Here is a 19,986-nt window from a genome sequence, read left to right as displayed (position 1 = left end):
TGAAGAGGGTGGGGGGGCACACACACAGAACCAGACAAACTCTTCAGAAATGGGTGGGTGGGATATATAAAGGCTCTCAGAGAGAAGGAGAAAAAGAAGTCAAGCAACCGTTCGGGTGTCGCACCTCTTTTCCACAATGAGCGTGTTTATGGCTGAGTGTACACATGGAGGTCATAGACAAGCATGCGGTCTCCACCACAGAGGAACTAACTTTTAAAGTTTTTGAATTTATTGTATTTTTTTTATTTTTTTTTTAAAGGAATAACAATTTGCTGGAGGAGGGGAGCTGCAGCCTACGGTTTTCTGAACCTGGACATGGTGTTTGATTCAAAGGTTTTTTACGGTTGAGTTGTGTTCTTGTCTGAGAACTTTTTACATCCGCAACGGGCAGTCAAGGGTTGACTCTTAATTTCAGGAAGGAATTCAACAAAGGCAGAGATTTTCTCCTTCTTGGCTGCCAGGTCTCTGAGTGTTATTAAGCAACCCTTTCTCTTTTTGGATCAATCATCAATTTGCTGAGGCAAAATGGATTTATCATTTTTAGTTGATAAAGAATACAATCAGACTTATTTGGATGAACGTTCTTATTTAGCAGACAATATTGATGGCTTTGGCATCACCATGGCTATACTGTACTTGGTGGTGTGCATCCTTGGACTAGCTGGAAACTCCCTTGTCATTGTTGCTATTTTGAAATTGGACAAAATGACGTCTTCCACAACAGTGTACATTTTGAACCTAGCGTTAGCCGATGGACTTTTCATGGTTGGGCTTCCCTTCATAGCGAGCCAGAACTTTCAAAAGCACTGGATATTTGGCGACATGGCGTGCAAAGTGGTTATGGTTCTGGACGGCATTAACCAGTTCACCAGCGTCTACTGTCTCACGGTGATGAGCATCGACCGCTACATGGCTCTGGCTGACCCGCTTCGATTTGCTCGCTGGAGAACGCCACGCATTGCCAAGATAGTTTCAGCATTTCTGTGGCTATTCTCACTCATCACCATCCTTCCAATGGCGCTACACTTCTCATCGATAGGGGGCCAGTGTATACCCAACCTGGTATCAGATGCCTGGTGGCTTGGCACCTTAACTTACACCTTCTTCACAGGTTTTGCCTTGCCATTTATGGTCATGACAGTAGCCTACACAGCACTGTTGCTAACACTGCGGTCCAAGCGAATTAGAGCAATTGCGCCGCACAAACAGAGCCAAAGGCTGGAACGGCAGGTCACCAAAATGGTGGTGGCAGTTGTGGTGGTGTTTGGAATGTGCTGGCTGCCTTTTTACACCTTTAACTTCTGCTCCCTGTATCAAAGTGACCTGGTCCAAATCTTTGCCAAAGCTTTTGAGTTTGTGGTATTGCTGTCATATTCATGGAGCTGTGCTAATCCCATCCTGTATGCCTGTCTCTCTGACACCTTCAAGGGGCACTTCCGCACCCTCCTTTGCCAAGGCAACAATTTATATCCAAGCATACACAACAACACTGAACAGTATGACTTACATGACACCGGTGTGCAGGATGTGAACATTTTGGCATAGAGAAAAGACAAAAACTCCCACACTGATTTACTTAATTTGCCATGATGATTTGCCAATTTGTCATGACTGATACCTTTCATATTCTTTAGACATATTTAACTATTGGATTGTTTGTTGACGCATGAACTCAAATTAAGTCTTTCTACACTATAGTTTAGATACAGTTATTTTAAGGCTTGTAACAACTGTCGCTTATTAGGTGTGGTACAGCACACTGAAGTAACAACCTTCATTCGTAAATTCCACAGCAAACATTTTGACTGATAGATGACTGCAGAATTTTAGGCTTCTGTTGAAAAACACAAAGAGCAACAACTTTAACAGGGGGCGCCAAATTTACCGCAAACCCACAAGTTCCCCATAGGAGCTTTAATTTGCAGTGTATTGTTGTAGCTCTAGAAGTCCCGTTGGACTGATTCTATTATTTATGATTATGTCCTTTTCTGATGCAATATGCCATCCTTTTTGACTGTATGTTGACTTTTATGTTCACATGGCATCAGCTCCGTTCATTACTGTCTGAAATGCAGGTTACAAGGATTACATTTAGGAGACTTGTGTTGACCAAAATACACTTTTCTTCCTGTGAAAAATAAAGTTTTTTATATCCTATTCCTTCGGAATTGTCCAGAATCTTTTTTAAAGGTCATATATTATCTTCCTTTTCAACCAGTCTAAATAAGTCTCAAAGCTCCCCAAAACATGTCTGTGAAGATTTTTGTTCTAAATCTACTCTGATCCTATATTTATTCATGTCTATAAACTCCTCTATTTCAGCCCTGCTCAGAACAGGCTGTTTCTGTAGCTTTAAATGTAAATGAGCTGTGTCTGACCACACCCCCTCTCTGGAAGGGCTTGGGTGGCATGGCTTCCTCACTCCATATCCAATTGCTTACAGTGAGAAGGCAGACTCAGAGGGCAGAACAAAAACCTTGCTTTGGTAGTGTCACCCAACTGGAGGAAGGTTTACTGCTGTTTGTGATGTCACAAGGGGAACATCTCCAAATGGCCTGTTTGAGCACACATTTTCTGAAAAGTGGAGCAGGCGAAAGACGGAGAGGATGGACTTTTCTCATAATTGGGGGGTTTGTAGACATACTATAGGAGCACATATTAGTTTTAGAAAAACCTGGTAAAGTGTATTTTGCATAATACACTTTAAGGCATGTTAATCAAAATCACAAGACCAGAAATTCCCTTTTGTTGATCATTTTATCCAATTTGTCCTTCAGCTTTTTTGAGATTAAATTTGTAAATAGATTGTAAATAAATGCAGGTGACTGAGAATTTTTTGGTTTTGTGTTTTTCAGTACCAATTACTGACCAATTACTGTGTCATATTCTGTTTTCTTGTGATGATTCTAGGATACAATTGCTCTAATAATACTGTATACATTTTTTTTTAAAGAGTTACTTAAAAAACTAGACTTAAAAAATATTTATTTGGATTTTAGGGGCGGAAGTAGTTCAGTCTGTAGGGACTTGGGTTGGAAACCGGAGGGTCGCTGGTTCAAGTCTGGAAATTGGTCTTGTAGCTGGAGATACAGAGCTATGTGCAAGTAGGCCAAGAATGAATGATAAGGTGATAATGTGCAATAGTAAATTATACAATGGGAACTAACTAGAAGATCTGTATGAAAATAAATAAATACTGAATGAATACAGTGATAGTGGTGCAATGATGGACAATATACAACAGGAATTGAGTGTAACCAGAGCTGTGTGAAACTGATAGAAAAGAATAAAGTGATAATAGTGTATGAAGACCAAATAAAGCAGAAGACTCATGGAATTATAGAAAAAAAGGAGGTAGATACAATAAACAGAAGTCCAACGCTGCATCAGTGTTTTTGTCTGATAAGCAGTAGAATACCTGATAAATGCTAAATAACTGGTCCTAGTATTACTAGGAGTAAGTATTACTCTTAGGCTCCCTGTATCAAAGTGACCTGGTCCAAATCTTTGCCAAAGCTTTTGAGTTTGTGGTATTGCTGTCATATTCATGGAGCTGTGCTAATCCCATCCTGTATGCCTGTCTCTCTGACACCTTCAAGGGGCACTTCCGCACCCTCCTTTGCCAAGGCAACAATTTATATCCAAGCATACACAACAACACTGAACAGTATGACTTACATGACACCGGTGTGCAGGATGTGAACATTTTGGCATAGAGAAAAGACAAAAACTCCCACACTGATTTACTTAATTTGCCATGATGATTTGCCAATTTGTCATGACTGATACCTTTCATATTCTTTAGACATATTTAACTATTGGATTGTTTGTTGACGCATGAACTCAAATTAAGTCTTTCTACACTATAGTTTAGATACAGTTATTTTAAGGCTTGTAACAACTGTCGCTTATTAGGTGTGGTACAGCACACTGAAGTAACAACCTTCATTCGTAAATTCCACAGCAAACATTTTGACTGATAGATGACTGCAGAATTTTAGGCTTCTGTTGAAAAACACAAAGAGCAACAACTTTAACAGGGGGCGCCAAATTTACCGCAAACCCACAAGTTCCCCATAGGAGCTTTAATTTGCAGTGTATTGTTGTAGCTCTAGAAGTCCCGTTGGACTGATTCTATTATTTATGATTATGTCCTTTTCTGATGCAATATGCCATCCTTTTTGACTGTATGTTGACTTTTATGTTCACATGACATCAGCTCCGTTCATTACTGTCTGAAATGCAGGTTACAAGGATTACATTTAGGAGACTTGTGTTGACCAAAATACACTTTTCTTCCTGTGAAAAATAAAGTTTTTTATATCCTATTCCTTCGGAATTGTCCAGAATCTTTTTTAAAGGTCATATATTATCTTCCTTTTCAACCAGTCTAAATAAGTCTCAAAGCTCCCCAAAACATGTCTGTGAAGATTTTTGTTCTAAATCTACTCTGATCCTATATTTATTCATGTCTATAAACTCCTCTATTTCAGCCCTGCTCAGAACAGGCTGTTTCTGTAGCTTTAAATGTAAATGAGCTGTGTCTGACCACACCCCCTCTCTGGAAGGGCTTGGGTGGCATGGCTTCCTCACTCCATATCCAATTGCTTACAGTGAGAAGGCAGACTCAGAGGGCAGAACAAAAACCTTGCTTTGGTAGTGTCACCCAACTGGAGGAAGGTTTACTGCTGTTTGTGATGTCACAAGGGGAACATCTCCAAATGGCCTGTTTGAGCACACATTTTCTGAAAAGTGGAGCAGGCGAAAGACGGAGAGGATGGACTTTTCTCATAATTGGGGGGTTTGTAGACATACTATAGGAGCACATATTAGTTTTAGAAAAACCTGGTAAAGTGTATTTTGCATAATACACTTTAAGGCATGTTAATCAAAATCACAAGACCAGAAATTCCCTTTTGTTGATCATTTTATCCAATTTGTCCTTCAGCTTTTTTGAGATTAAATTTGTAAATAGATTGTAAATAAATGCAGGTGACTGAGAATTTTTTGGTTTTGTGTTTTTCAGTACCAATTACTGACCAATTACTGTGTCATATTCTGTTTTCTTGTGATGATTCTAGGATACAATTGCTCTAATAATACTGTATACATTTTTTTTTAAAGAGTTACTTAAAAACCTAGACTTAAAAAATATTTATTTGGATTTTAGGGGCGGAAGTAGTTCAGTCTGTAGGGACTTGGGTTGGAAACCGGAGGGTCGCTGGTTCAAGTCTGGAAATTGGTCTTGTAGCTGGAGATACAGAGCTATGTGCAAGTAGGCCAAGAATGAATGATAAGGTGATAATGTGCAATAGTAAATTATACAATGGGAACTAACTAGAAGATCTGTATGAAAATAAATAAATACTGAATGAATACAGTGATAGTGGTGCAATGATGGACAATATACAACAGGAATTGAGTGTAACCAGAGCTGTGTGAAACTGATAGAAAAGAATAAAGTGATAATAGTGTATGAAGACCAAATAAAGCAGAAGACTCATGGAATTATAGAAAAAAAGGAGGTAGATACAATAAACAGAAGTCCAACGCTGCATCAGTGTTTTTGTCTGATAAGCAGTAGAATACCTGATAAATGCTAAATAACTGGTCCTAGTATTACTAGGAGTAAGTATTACTCTTAGGCTACTATTCATTTTTTTAAAAGGGATAAATCTTGTGTGCACAAGATATATATATTTTTTTGTACTTTTTGGGACTTCTAGGGGATCCATACACAAGATGGAGCACAATATGTTAATTTACACAATTTTGAATTGTGCGCTCAATATAATAACTTGTGCACACAAGATATTATCTCTCTCTCTCTCTCTCTCCCTCTCTCTCTCTCGCTCTCTCTCTCTCTCTCCCTCTCTCCCTCTCTCTCTCTCTCTCTCTCTCCCTCCCTCCCTCCCTCTCTCTCCCTCCCTCCTTCTCTCTCTCTCTCGCTCTCTCTCTCTCTCTCTCTCTCTCTCTCTCTCCCTCTCTCTCTCTCTCGCTCTCTCTCTCTCTCTCTCTCTCTCTCTCCCTCCCTCCCTCTCGCGTTCAGTCCATCTGCTCTGACTGTCTTGTCGCGTGGGAAGAATTGGTGTTATTAAGACTGTGTTGTGAGCGCACTATATCGTCATTAGACGTGAAAGCTGCGGTAAATTGTGTTTGCTAGGTCAAAAAAGAAATGACAAGGGAGAAGTGTGAGGAGAATCAGCTCTAGCAAAGGTGGCCAGTGGGCGGCTCAACACCACCGCTGTGCGTAACGGTAACCCCGGACAGCAGTTGGAAGGAGAGCTGGCGACATGCAGCTTTCCAGCAGGTCAGCGCTGATCCGGAGCGCCTGGACTCCACTCTGTGTTGAATGACTTACTATGAGGTTGACGTTTTCTGCTTAAATGTAAGTAATGCTTATAAATTAAGATTTATTTATTTTATTTTTTTGCTGAAGATTATTGGCATTTCTGTGTTGTAGCGAAAATTCAGACCGCTTTATTGTGTCTGTTTAACTAAACAGTTTAACTAAACACTGTAGGCTAATAAAGACTAATAATATCGATTCAAGCGGTAAGCCTTCTTAGTTTTGTGCACCAGAAAGAAATGAACTAATAGCATTTACTTTACGCATATTTTACTTTTTAGTGCCAATTGGTAGGCCTGTATAAGAGGGTTAGGTAAATGCTTCTCACACCTGCTTCTTTCACGGCTCAAGTCTTACAGGTGCAGCTCCAGTGAAGAAATTCCTGTAGCTTCGTACGTTAGTTTACGAGAAGAACTGCTAAGCCTAAAATCCATCCATTTGGCTTGAATGTTTTAGCTGATAGTTCGTGAATGCAGCCAGGGGTATCATACAGGTCATAATTGGAGTGGGGTCAGGGGGGTCCTTCTCAGAAAAAAAGGTAAAAATGATGCCATTTTGTGTTGACGAAAAATAATTTTAAATAAGACACACACGAATAGGTACAAAATCACGAATAGGTACAGAAAATACTAACTAGATTTGCACACTAAGAAGCTTTAAAAGGATTTGTTGATTTATTGAAGTGACGTTTCGAGCCAACATGCTCTTCCTGAACATGTATTTTGTTTGAGGAAGAGCATGTTGGACACATCACTCATCAATAAACACTGGGATCTTCTTGGTGTGCGGATCCTGTATTTTTTTCTTTACCTATTTTGTGTTTTGAAATTAAAGGCATATCATCTCCCTAACTGTCTGAAAGTCTGAGGGAAACCTCAGTTAAATTATGCACAATTCCTCACATCCTTATTGCTCAAATATTTTAGTAGCTTTCATTTATCTGACCAGGTGCGTAGTGTGAATTACAAAGACAGACTGACTAAATCTTTTTAGAGATGAATAGTAATAATATATCTGGCTGATTGTCATTGTTAGATATTAAACAAATTGATAGTTTTATTTTTAAAACACTAAGACATGATAATATATTGTTTGATTTAGTTATAAATAGTTGAAATGTAAAGGTCAGCCTTATCCTGCTCTTTTGGCCTTTTGACTTAAAAAGTTGCATATCTGAAAAGTTTTTTTGAGAAACTTGTTTTCAATAATGAAATGGTAAAACGTTTGCCACATCTGTGCATATCATGTCGCATCATAATTTAGGTAAAAACTGTTCTCGTTGAGCAAGCTGCAGAGGAAGATCAAATGATCCTGCCACGGTGTACAAGCTGTTTGTCCCCGAGATCAATTGAATAAACATTTGCTTTCAGTGGCGCAGTGCCCTTGTTGTTCTCCCACTGAGTTTTAACCTGTTGCATATATGCAGGCATGGGACAGCACACACACGGAGGCACACATGTGCTCATTCCTTGAAGGATTTATAGACCTGAGTTGGACAACGAGAAAAGAGAATAGGACCAGCTGATATTTTGACACTGGATAAAAGCACAAACAGTGGCAAAATTTCCCAGGGAACCCTCTAACCGCAGCGTTCATCACCATAAAATTATAAATACGTTAACAACAACAAAAAATGGAAATGGCAAAAAATGATGGCCAAAGTTCAAATCGGCATTAGTTTATAAATATAAAGAACAGTAATAAAGGTCAAAGAACATAATAATACAATATTAGCGGAAGTTGCAACGTTAAGCAGCAAAAGAGAGTGAGTGCCTTATGATGGGGCCGCCTTAGGGAGTTTTCCTACTGTCATTGCAAACTTTGCACATTTTGGCCCCTTCTGTGGTTTAAACTTTTTCATCCTGGGGGGGCTCCCTACTGGCCTTGGGCCCCAAGCAGTTGCCTGTCTTGCCTGTTGACAAGCAGCACCAAATAAGTCCAAAGTAAAGTGTAAAGTAAAGCTCATGATTAAATTGGTAGGAAACCAAAAAGCTCCAGTCGTTTTAAGTTGTGCCTCAGGTGGGGTTTTAAAACGAAGGAGACATTCGGGCCTCATTCACTAATATAGAAGTAGAAATGTTCTTACTCTGGACATAAAATAAGTGCATATGCAAAATCACCGTCGGTTTCATGACACGTGCGCACTGGCCAATTTTGTTCTCATCACCCTGTGTATATTAGAGAATCGTTCTAAATTGACCTGCAATCATCATACTAACATGCCCCCTTCCCTCAATTAAAGGACATCTGATTGGTGTATCAGGACTACAGTGGTGAGGTGAAGACAAGTAGAAGTTGCGATCATAAAAGGGTGTGTTAACATTTTCTGAGAAAGCTGGTCCATCATCATTTGTGCGAATGCATGGTATGAGGAAGTTCCCTTTGGACACTGTCTGGACTGAATGTCTTGGGCTTGTCTCGGTCTTGGAGTACTCTGGTCTCGTGCATGTCTTGGTCTCGGTTAGTGTGGTCTTGACTACAACACTACTGTCTACCAAGTGCTTGCTTTAAGTGGAATAAGAAGTTTTGTTTATCAAGGAATGTAAATAACTGATAATAAAAAACTAGATACTTAAAGGTGGTAAGGCAGATGTATGAAATAACGTTGCAACTGTTTCCATGGATCCTGCAGGACTAACATTTGTCAAAAGAAATACTCTTTGTATCTCCACTGTAGATACTCATCCTTCACTCTGGACTCTCCTTCCACAGATCTTTTTCACTCTTTCTTTTCAGCAAGAATTTGATATTCGTTGTTCTACATTAAGGATAAATCATCCTGTTCAAAACTTCCAGTTGTTAAGATCTTAAATTATGTAAAAATTAACTCCTTTGTGATTTCACATTTACCTCTTAGGCCCTTTTATCATTTGGATCCATTTGATACCCTAATCTATCATGGCCTTGGATCAGTTGCCTTTCCTCCAAACTCCCCCAAATATCTCCATCCCTGAGGCCCTCCAGTACGACAGCTTCATCCAGGGGAATGAGTCAGACCTGGACCTAAATGTCTCTCATACCAGGGAGCTTCACCAGGACAAGACAAGCTCAATGGTCATCACCTTCATCTACTTCGTGGTATGTGCGGTTGGGCTGTGGGGCAACACCTTGGTAATATATGTCATCCTGCGATACGCCAAAATGAAGACGGTGACCAACATCTACATCCTGAACCTAGCTGTGGCAGATGTTCTGTGCATGATGAGCCTGCCATTCATCGCTCTGCAGCTGACACTGGTGCACTGGCCTTTTGGAGAGGTGCTTTGCAGAGTGATCATGACTGTCGGTATGTATAAAACAAGGATTTACACTGAAATACAGCAGCAGTCTTTCTTGCTTATGTTACAGTATGCCTGCAATATGAAGAAATTCTAGATACACATTGTTATTTAATTTATTCTTGAGTCGAAAGGGGTTTTGTTCACATTCTGGGACATTTAGGGGTCTGAAAGGAACACGTTTATTCATTTGCTTTATTGCTAGAAGCAAGATCTAAATATACCACATTTTCATCTTGACATTATATAATACTAATAATATCATAACTTAATCACTTTTAGATAAACAACATCACTGTATAAGGTGCATAAGTAATTGTCTTTTTGTCTTTCTCCCTCTCCCAGACTCTCTTAATCAGTTCACCAGCATCTTCTGTCTGATGGTGATGAGCATTGATCGATACTTGGCTGTGGTCCATCCTATAAAATCCACAAGATGGAGGAAGCCTCGCATAGCCAAGCTAATTAACCTGACAGTATGGGGTGTGTCGCTGTTAGTCATCTTACCTACTATGATCTTCAGTTGCTTAAACGAGGTGCCAGTGTGTGGGATAGTGTGGCCAGAGCCCCAGGATGTCTATTACAAAGTGTTCATGTTCTACACCTTCTTGATTGGATTCCTTCTTCCACTGACTGTCATATGCCTGTGCTACCTTCTTATTATTGTCAAGGTGAGTGTCAGACACTATAATGTAACATAGTCTGTCTTCATTACCCTTATATTGAATGACATTATATTTTATAAATACATCAAAAAAGACAACAAACATCTAGCAGTCAAGATAGTGCCAATATTTGACCCTGGTGATTTACGTGTCAATTGAATCACATAAATTGCTTGATTTAAAAAGTGATTGAAGCACAAGTGCAGAGTAAATTGATGTTAGCTCTAAAATTTACAACAGTGTTAGTGCTGCGTGACTTTTTTTTTGCAACAATACAGTTCATTTTTACATGTTGGGAGCCAAAGAGATTGTACAAAGAGACAGCCAATAGTGGTCTTTCTTGGTAGGCAAGATGTAAGTCCACGGGGCGGTGCTATGCGCTGATATAAATCTCAAAAACAGCCTTGAAATGACTCTCTTGAAATCCACAGGATATTTAAACATGGTGAGTTTTGTGTTTGTCCTTTATTACCACTGTCACATGGGAAGTGAAGATTCTTTCAACCAATCAACAGACTGCAGTGTGTCTAGCTCCAACCTTTAGGGTTGGATCAGTATGCTTGGCAACCCAACAGAGGGTTACCAAAAAAGTAGGACAGTACGGATCAGTTATTTTGGTACCCTTCCCAACTTTTGACAATGGAAAGGCCAATAAATACATACCGAACCATGTGTTTGAACAAAGGCTACCTAAAGAAACTTTACCAATCTAATCATTCACTAAATAAATCCATACTTGGAGTATTGTTATTATAGTCATTCATGATGCTACTTCTTTTTTGACTACTCTAAAATCATGTTTTGTTATTATTTTAAACTATTAGTAACTAAAACATGACTAACATCTGGTAATCTGATATCCATTTGGCTTTGAATGGTCCTTGAAAAGGGTTATGAGCTAGCTAGTACTTGCTTGGTGAAATTTCTAATCTAAAATTAATAGTTCAACATGGGGGGGAAATTCATTTATTTGTTTTTCTCTGCAAGAATTAGATGAGAATGCAATACCTCTACCTTTCCATAAATGTGTTTCACAATACAAACAAGTCAATGACAGTCCATTCCTTTGACAGGTAAAGTCATCTGGTCTGAGAGTGGGTTCCACCAAGCGCAAGCGTTCTGAGCGCAAGGTTACACGGATGGTTTCCATTGTGGTGGCGGTGTTTGTCCTCTGTTGGCTACCTTTCTACATTTTCAACGTTGCCTCCGTCACCAGCTCCATTAACCCCACCTCTGCTGTGAAGAGCACCTTCGACTTTGTTGTAGTGCTTGGATACACCAACAGCTGCGCAAACCCTATCCTGTATGCCTTCCTGTCAGATAATTTCAAGAAGAGCTTTCAGAATGTACTGTGCCTTAAAAAGGTAGCAGGTCTGGATGAAATAGAGCGCAGTGACAGCAGGGCAGACAGGAGTAGGATGGTCAATGATGCAGCCATCATTAACACCAACTTGGAGACGCACAACGCTGCCCTTCTCAATGGTGAGCTGCAGACCAGCATCTGATTGTTACGGGAAGTCACATCCTAGGAGACAATGAAGCTAAGGGCTTCCAATTTTTTTTGGCTGGCTTTAGTGACCCTATTTACATATAAAGGTGAAGTCAGAAGCATGATGTAATAGCTGCTGCTCACGGACACTGACACATGAACAAAGTCTAAGTGAAAATAAACAATTTCCAGAGAGCTTTCAGAGGTTAAGCAAAGTACACTGACTGAAGCACAAATCTCCTGAACTTGTTTGCCCTGAATCAGAGTAAAACAACTCTAGTGATTCTCAACACTACATAAACAAGTGGTGTTGAAATCAAATACTGTACATATACACACTTGAGGTTTCTATTGATTGATCTATTCTATTATTCTATTCTAATGAGACATCATTTACTGTGTTACTTTTTAAGTAGCTATATGTCCACAATTGGTTTCTGCGAGTGTCTCGGGGGAAAGTTCCCGGCATGGATGAAAATGCAGTATAATTATGTTAATACCTTGATACATTGTAATGCTCCAAGAAAAGCTATGAATGGACCTTTGGGAAAATCCTTACATGAACTTTCCTGTATATTGTATTTTGATCATATATTCTATTTGCTACCCTGCCTGAAGTGCCACTGTAAGAGCCTTTTATTAAATGTGTCCTTTGAATATGTTATATTTCCTCCTGATTTGATTTGATAATGAGTTTCCTCACCTGAGCTTCACATTTGTCTCATGTGGCATTTGCTTGTAAAAATGCTTAGTCTCAAAAAAAGTAGGAAATTATAGCAAACAGGGGTAATGATTGGGGGGATGAGAATGAGAGTTGAGAACAAACAAGCTTGTGACTGTATTGTGTCTTATGTGAACAAAAAAAAAGAAAACTAAGCCTGAGAGATTTGTTGTGTGGATTGTTGATCAAAGCTGTAATGCCTTTAAGTTGAGAAAATGGCTATTATATAAAAAATGGCAAAAATGGAAGCAGCAGGAGTCAAGATTTCCCATATTTTATTCCATAGTAAAGTCAATTTAGTAAGGTTTCTCCATTTCCCAAGACAAAATTGGTTAGCATCTTTGTCAGACTAAACTCGATGCTTTATTAATAAAACAGAGAAGAAGAAAAGTCTTGTGGTGGAATTTATCTGAGAAATCTCCCCATGTTGAGATAAATCTGAAGAAATACTGTAAGCATGGGTTAAAATACGAGACTCTGGCATGTTCTCAGACTCTGTTGTGCTCCTTTTAGAGATCCAGGCAAATACATACAATTTCAAACGTGTTCACAAGCCAGTCATGAAGCACATCCTTACCTACCTCACTTTTTTAGAAAACATAAATTGTATGTCTTATTAGTTTAAATAGTGTAATCATTAAGCAGGCAGCTTGTAATCATTCTTCATCAAGTTTGTGGAGGGATATGGCTGCTCTCTCTGCTCCAGTGTCTGCTTGTAAAGAAATGTTACTTTTTTTTCTTCTTTTTTTTATTTGTCACTACGTATAGCCCTATAATAATTCTGACAAAGTGATGCAAATCTTGGCAGGTTAAAGCTTTTTAATCAAACACATCAAACTGTGAGATGCTATCATGAGCATCAGGGACAATGTATTATTACCACTACTTACCACTCACTGTCACTTGGGATAAATCAAAAATGTTCTGAACTTTGATGGGGACATGCCCATATCATCCCTACCCAATCATAGCCTTGGTGTTCATACATATTTCTGTATGCTCTGTAGCCACTGCTTTTGAAACAAAATTGTGTGAATAATGAATGGAATTACTCAATGATTTTGTGTGTTTGCTTGTTTCTGTATTTTTGTATCCTACCAACAATATCTCAACAATTTATGGGTGAAGTGCTGTACAGTTTGATAAAGACATTCATTGTCTCGACAGGTTGAACTTAACTTTCCATGAAGCCCCTAAATAATACATTTGCTCACTGAATGTTCATCCATCACAAATTACGAGTAGAAATAATATCAGTCTAAGGCTTATCCTCATTTTGCATTTAGGGCCTTTTATCTGTTAGCATGCTAGCAACAGGTTGATGTATGGCAGCATTGTCACTTAAAGCATGGTTGCATGCTTATATAGCATTTAGCTTAAAAATTAAAATTTTAGCTAAAATTTATAGCAGTTTGCTTTGTTAATTAGGCCAACCAAGCTTCAACTTACAGTCTCATAATCAAGCAACAGCTGAAAGTGGTAGCCTACCACAAAAAAACATTTTTGATAATAACCTGAACTTGAAAAACCACCCTATAAATGCTGACTGGAAGAACCCAATTCCATAGCAGATATGTATTTATTTTGTTTTTGTTTTTGGATATAAGGCTGTATGTCTTTTTTTTTACCTACTTCTATGTTGGTGCCAAGCATAATTGTGATTTGGATTTTTGTCAAATAACTTCTAAGCTTTTGGTCATTCACCATATACATCAGTGCCAGTGCATTACTTCATATTAATGTATCAGTCAAGAAATAAGCCGTTAATCAGTCGAATCTAAAGAGATGATTCGTAAACAGGGCTCAAAACAAGAACCACAGCCATGTTTGCATATATTTTTAGATGTGACATTGTAGAATGGTTTATATAAGAAAGTATTTTATGTGTCAATTGTATTAGGTAGAAGGCAGGATCTGGATTTTTTTTATATTACTTTTAAATGTATTATATGTCTGTTTATCTGTCCCTATCACTTGCATTCTAAGCTTTAAAGGTCATATTAAATGCAAAATACACTATACCATGGTTATCTAACACTAATATGTGTCCCTAGCCTGTCTACAAACAATTATGAGAAAAGTCCATCCTCTCCGTCTCTTTCCTGCTCCGCTTTTCAGAAAATTATTTCTCAAACAGTCCGTTTGGAGATGTTCCCTTTGTGACATCACAAAGGGCAGTAACCCCTTCCCCAGCTGGGTTACACTCAGTGTTGGGACTTGCACGTTACTGTTACGCCACTGCTATTTTCAATAACTAGTAACAAATTACTTACTTTCCAGATTCATGTTAGATAGTGTAACCTTGTCCTAGGTTACACTAACGTCAGTACGGTAGCATCCTGGGAGTAAGAATGTCGTGCCACTGTATACAAACACAAACAGGGATCATTCATCTGTGAGCTGTCATGTCAACAGCTGAGTATGTTGCCTTCAGAGATCTAATTAGAAAAATACCTCCAAATAGAAAATGACACAGTTGAAGTTGTCACAGCAGAATTCTGCCACAGCATCACTAAATAATGTGACAGTTATGAGGATGAGGATATGCTGAGGATGAGGATATGCTGAAGTTACTTTTATAATGCAGTAACTCTAATATTTCCACAAGGAGCTGTATGTGAACGCAAACAGCTGAATTTTTCGCTCGGATTTAACGCAGAGTTTCTACTGCCAGACCCTAATATTTTTCCCCCAGTCCGAGTGGGCTGATGTGAGAACGCCGCAGGATATTCTCCGGAAAATTCTCCTCGAGCCAATAGGAGGGGGAAGTGACATTTATATACTCTGACTGCTGCACGGTGGTATTCACGCAACAACTGCGAACTCGGTGCATGTAATAAAAAGACTGCATTACGTTTTCTGTTCGTCAGTATGTTGGTCCGCTCTTTATACGATGTCATTCTGTGATTCTTCATGTAGCATTGATATAAAGGTTAATATTCTCATCATAACCTCGTATAGCAGACTCTGTTGCTTCGTCAGCTACCTCCATGTTGTTTTATATAGCACTTCTTACCTCAGGAGACTCCCTGTCCCCACTCCCGTCTGACAGGTATAGTCCCCTGCTGTGAAGAGCATATGTGAACAGCCAGGTCAGGAGAATCTCCGGAGCAGTCCTCCTGAAATTAGCTAGAAAACGGCTCGAGTCTGCCTTCTTACTGATAGTTCTTACTAAAGTCTGAGGCGTGGCTTTGCCCCTTTACTTTCCTGAGTGTAAAGAGGTGGAACCCAGTGTAGATTAGTCTATAGCAGCTCCTATTGCCCCTCAGAAATTCAAGATGTGCATAACAGTGTGCTGGTGTCCTGAAGATGATTTGGACCCAGAGCGTTTTGATAGTCCCAAACAGGCTAAATATGGTCTGGTTCTCAGACATTCCATCATTGATAAAGAGCTGGATATCTTGGTGACTGCTAGTCCAGAGGGATTTGCTCTCACTGGACCATGAGGCTCTGTTTCACAACTTTCTTTGGGCCTGGCCCCTGAGAGGCAGCTTCCTAGTAATGGGTCTACCTTGCAGAGCGGTGTAGATCTTACAGAGAGGTGCCTGCCAGAAAAGGCCCAAACCTGGGAAAAATTGAGGCTTCATCTGGAGGAAGTGTCAGAAATCTGGGCCCACTTTGGAGTGTCTTGGGCGATCTATCTGCCTCCAGGGGGAAAACACATTTAATTCCTGTTCATCTTCCTGGAAACACTGGAATGGGAACTGGTATTACAAACAATCCCAGTAGATGATTTCCTCTCAATCTATCACTTTTCTTACCCTTGGCTATTTAATTGCCTAACAGTCTTATTTTTAGAAGTGATATGTTTATTATTTTTAATAAAAAGGTTTGTATCTTCTTTTTCCCTTCTTCTGCACCGAACAGATTGTCTTTTCAGATATTGCTAGCTATCTCCATCTACTGGACAGTTTGTGATGTTGTTGGGCCAAATGTCCTGTTTTAAATTAATTACTTGGACTGTAAAAACTAGTCTAACTATGTTCACTTAATGAAGCGAAGGCAGCAAAATAATTCAGGAACAAAAGGTTCTCCAACTTCCTAAGCAAAAGAAATTAGGTGTACAGAAATATGCTTTATCTACTTAGATTTTGAATCGAAGTTTGTTACAAAGACAACTAGTCTTAGTTGAACATCTTGAAGACGTTTCACCTCTTCTCCAGTTCAATTAAGAACTGAAGAAGCCTTTCATTTCAACATTTTCAAGTACAAAGCTGCCCAACATCTTACATGAGTGACTGAATTAGTCCTGATTTGGCTGTTCTATGTCGTCCTTTTTAAAATAGTGTATTTGTTCCTCTTCTGAATTTGACCAACCACCATGTCTCTGGTTCTTATCACATAGCTTTTAAAAGGAAAGACTCAGCAGGTTTGTATTGGTGCTATGCAGTTCCTTGTCAATACATTGTGTAATTCTGGGAAAAAAATACTTTTTTTGGGGTGGACTGATCAAATCCATGCACTAGTCATTACGATATGATTAGACACATCTGATTTTGGTAAGTTAACTATTAAATGAATATAAATTGTCTAATTTACATCCTTAGCCGAGCGACAACCAATAGAATTGTTGTGCCAAGGAGGTATCCAACAGGGATGTAGGCAGTGGTTGTAGTCTTTCAACTTGCATCAGATAATTAATTCTACCGCTTCCTGCAGTATCAGCTCCTACTGACTCTGTGAAGGAGGACACATCTGATCTGATAGCATATCCAACCGCAAGATGATATTGGCACTCAGTCGGGAACGCACTTACATTGCAAAATCAACTCACTTTTTCACAGATAAATATGTCATGGCAAATAAAGGAGGCATTGAAATAACAATTATTTAAAATATTATATTTACAAAAATATGAATTAAGTTGCAAAAGAGACAAAGTTTGGATGTCAGTAGTGTTAGTTAAGTGAGTGTGTGTGAAAAGTGTTTTGTGCATGTGTTGGATGGAGAAGGAGGACACAGTACTCAAACAAGGCACATGCAGAAATTCTCTCTAACAAGCACTTTATGGTTACTTCCCGGAAGAGAAACATAACCATTTCTAAGAAAAAGTTCAAAGGCCTCTTCAACACTGAGCTCCCCCTGGCAATCAACCCAAGGAAACTCACAATAAACCCTTGTCAATGGATTGCATTAGTTTGTTTCAGTTTTAACTGAAAAAGCATGACAGTCTGTTTTCCAGTGACCTTTGTTACGACAATAATTACTAAACAAATCACTGTTGCTCTACTGTCTCTGGATTCAATGTGGGACTTGAACACACCACTAGATATAGCCTTTGTCATGTCCTCTCTAATAAAAAAAAACAATCAGTTACCTACCCAATCAGTTTAGTGTGACAAAACAAACTCATCAACTCCTCATCTGTTTCAACATTCCTGAAGCATGGGCAATATGCTTTTCATAAGCAATGACATTTCATGAGCTTGAAGGTCAGAAGATTTGACTTTTGAATCATTTAAACTGTAAGAGACAGCGCTGAGCAGGCTCCTAGTTCAGCTGCACTGTTTATATTTACGACATTTGATACAAAGGACATACAAGACTCGGAGTGTGGGCAATTTCTCCTGAGCTGAAGGTGGATGTGTTTGTAGTGCTGCAACCAACATGACTTTGTTTAATGTTTCATGTCCAGTAACACGAGATACACCCAGACGCAAACATCAAGGTGATTTATCAAATAATGATGTTGACAAAAGTATTTTGATGCATTCATATATCAAGGATAACGTATGTGTAGTTCTTCACATTCACTCAACATTACTACACTGGCTGAAGTTGGTTAGCACTGGAATTTCAACAGTATCTCACAGGGTGTCATTGATGCTGTTTTCATGTGCTGCTCAGATGGACCAGAAGCAAAAAGTTTGTGCAATACGTTGTTCCCACGTCAATCAAATTTCTGAATAATATTTTGTAAGGCTGTGTGGGGTGTGCAATAGCGTCATGGTGTCCCTGTATGCTTTTAATATTTTCTTACCTTTGTTACTTTGTCTCTCATGCATTATGAGTAAGCATGAGATCTTGTGCAATATGGCTAATGTGCCATATATGTTATGCTGTCCTGCATTGGTATGTGCCTTTTTGTTAATGTGTGGATGGGGTTTTATCTATTGTTTTTATTTACTGATTCGAGTGAAAGCAGCTGAATGTTTGGTAACACTTTGAGTCCAAGACAAATGTCCACAAGGGTACAATGAACTGTATCGTATCGAATGATTTAAAAGTATCTTAACATAAAACATTTTTAAAAAATTATCCCATGTGACTGATATGAAGTTAAAGTCGGGCACCTATTTCTTTCCAGAGTTTCCAACCTTGTGGTCAGTGGGCATTTTTTGGGTCCACCTCAGTAGTCTGAACATTTCAGCAGGGATACTAACTTCTGGGTTTTGTGCAGTATGGTTCAGATGCATCCTTTCGGGAAATGAATTGTATTTTAACACCCACAATGCTGTGCGAAATTACATTTAAAATGTCACTTTGACATGCGACTCCAAATCAAAATAAATGAGGATGGACCAAAAGAAAACAAAACAGGATGGATGCAGCAGGTTCAGATAACGCACCCAAATTGTTTACACACAATGTGAACCTTTGTATTATTTACTGAGCCATCGTGCATATCACATCTGAGTTGGAGTGTCAGTAACATGAGGCGGGCTAATGACACCACTTCCGCACTGACTGAATCAGACGAAGTAGGAACAAATATCGGCCTACTGTGTGTGCCTACTGAACAGTATTCAGCACAGATAGAAGGGAATGTCTACTGTCAGATTGTGTAGGCACTTTGCAATTCGGAAGCACTTAAAAAATGAAGCCGATGCGCTAGTGCAGCGAGTGTCTGGGCGAGTGTTCGCTTGAGGCTGGCTACAGGAGTCCCCAAGTCACATACACACCACAGCTGAACCAGCCTGTCTTTACTGCAGATATTAACAGTCTGGATTTTGGTTAAAACAAATGACCTTCCCTTTATTAGGCAACAATGTTAAATTTGAAAGAAATGTAAACTAAGCAATAACACGAGGGGGAGTGATGTTGTACTGAATATCAGCACTAGTGTGATTATCTTTGGCACTCGGCCAACCTTTTCACGACTTTGATACTTCACCAACTTCACTAGTTCCGCAATTTGACTGAAACTTGACTGTTGGCAGGCAACTGAAACATTGTATTTTACTACATTCTTGCTACTCTGTTTGTGTCCAAGGTTACCACAGAGCAGCTACTTTGACCTTTACTTGTAAGTTCAAATTTATGAATTTTATCATGAAACCAGTCAAATTAGAGTCAGTTGTGTTATTCTGAGGTATGAGGTCGATGAATAAGAAAAACACTGTCAGGGTGATACATGCTGTCCCAGTGATGTTGTTCTCCTACCTCTTGTCCAATCAGATTGCTTGGTCAGAACAAACTGTTGTATAATTCATTTTGAACAATATATAAGCATTTTTCACAAAGACATGTAACCCATAACTATA

At 39.1% G+C, this 19,986-nt stretch overlaps 2 protein-coding genes across 2 annotated transcripts; both read left to right on the top strand.

Annotated features, from left to right (window-relative positions):
• LOC109996266 (somatostatin receptor type 2) lies at positions 1–2,949 on the top strand. Its single transcript, XM_020650314.3, has one exon. It carries the CDS (start codon positions 526–528, stop codon positions 1,543–1,545), a length of 1,020 nt encoding a protein of 339 aa, XP_020505970.1. The 5' UTR covers positions 1–525; the 3' UTR covers positions 1,546–2,949.
• Positions 2,950–6,046: 3,097 nt separating this feature from the next.
• LOC109996276 (somatostatin receptor type 2-like) lies at positions 6,047–12,446 on the top strand. Its single transcript, XM_020650323.3, has 4 exons — positions 6,047–6,388; positions 9,207–9,635; positions 9,973–10,298; positions 11,366–12,446. The coding sequence occupies exons 2-4, from the start codon at positions 9,248–9,250 to the stop codon at positions 11,795–11,797; spliced, it is 1,146 nt and encodes a 381-aa protein (XP_020505979.1). The 5' UTR covers positions 6,047–6,388; positions 9,207–9,247; the 3' UTR covers positions 11,798–12,446.
• The last annotated feature ends 7,540 nt before the right edge of the window (positions 12,447–19,986 follow it).

Source organism: Labrus bergylta, chromosome 21, assembly GCF_963930695.1.
Source record: "Labrus bergylta chromosome 21, fLabBer1.1, whole genome shotgun sequence".
In the NCBI taxonomy this organism is placed as follows: domain Eukaryota; kingdom Metazoa; phylum Chordata; class Actinopteri; order Labriformes; family Labridae; genus Labrus; species Labrus bergylta.
Note: the sequence above shows the minus strand (reverse complement) of the source record. Positions and strands in the feature narration are given on the sequence as shown.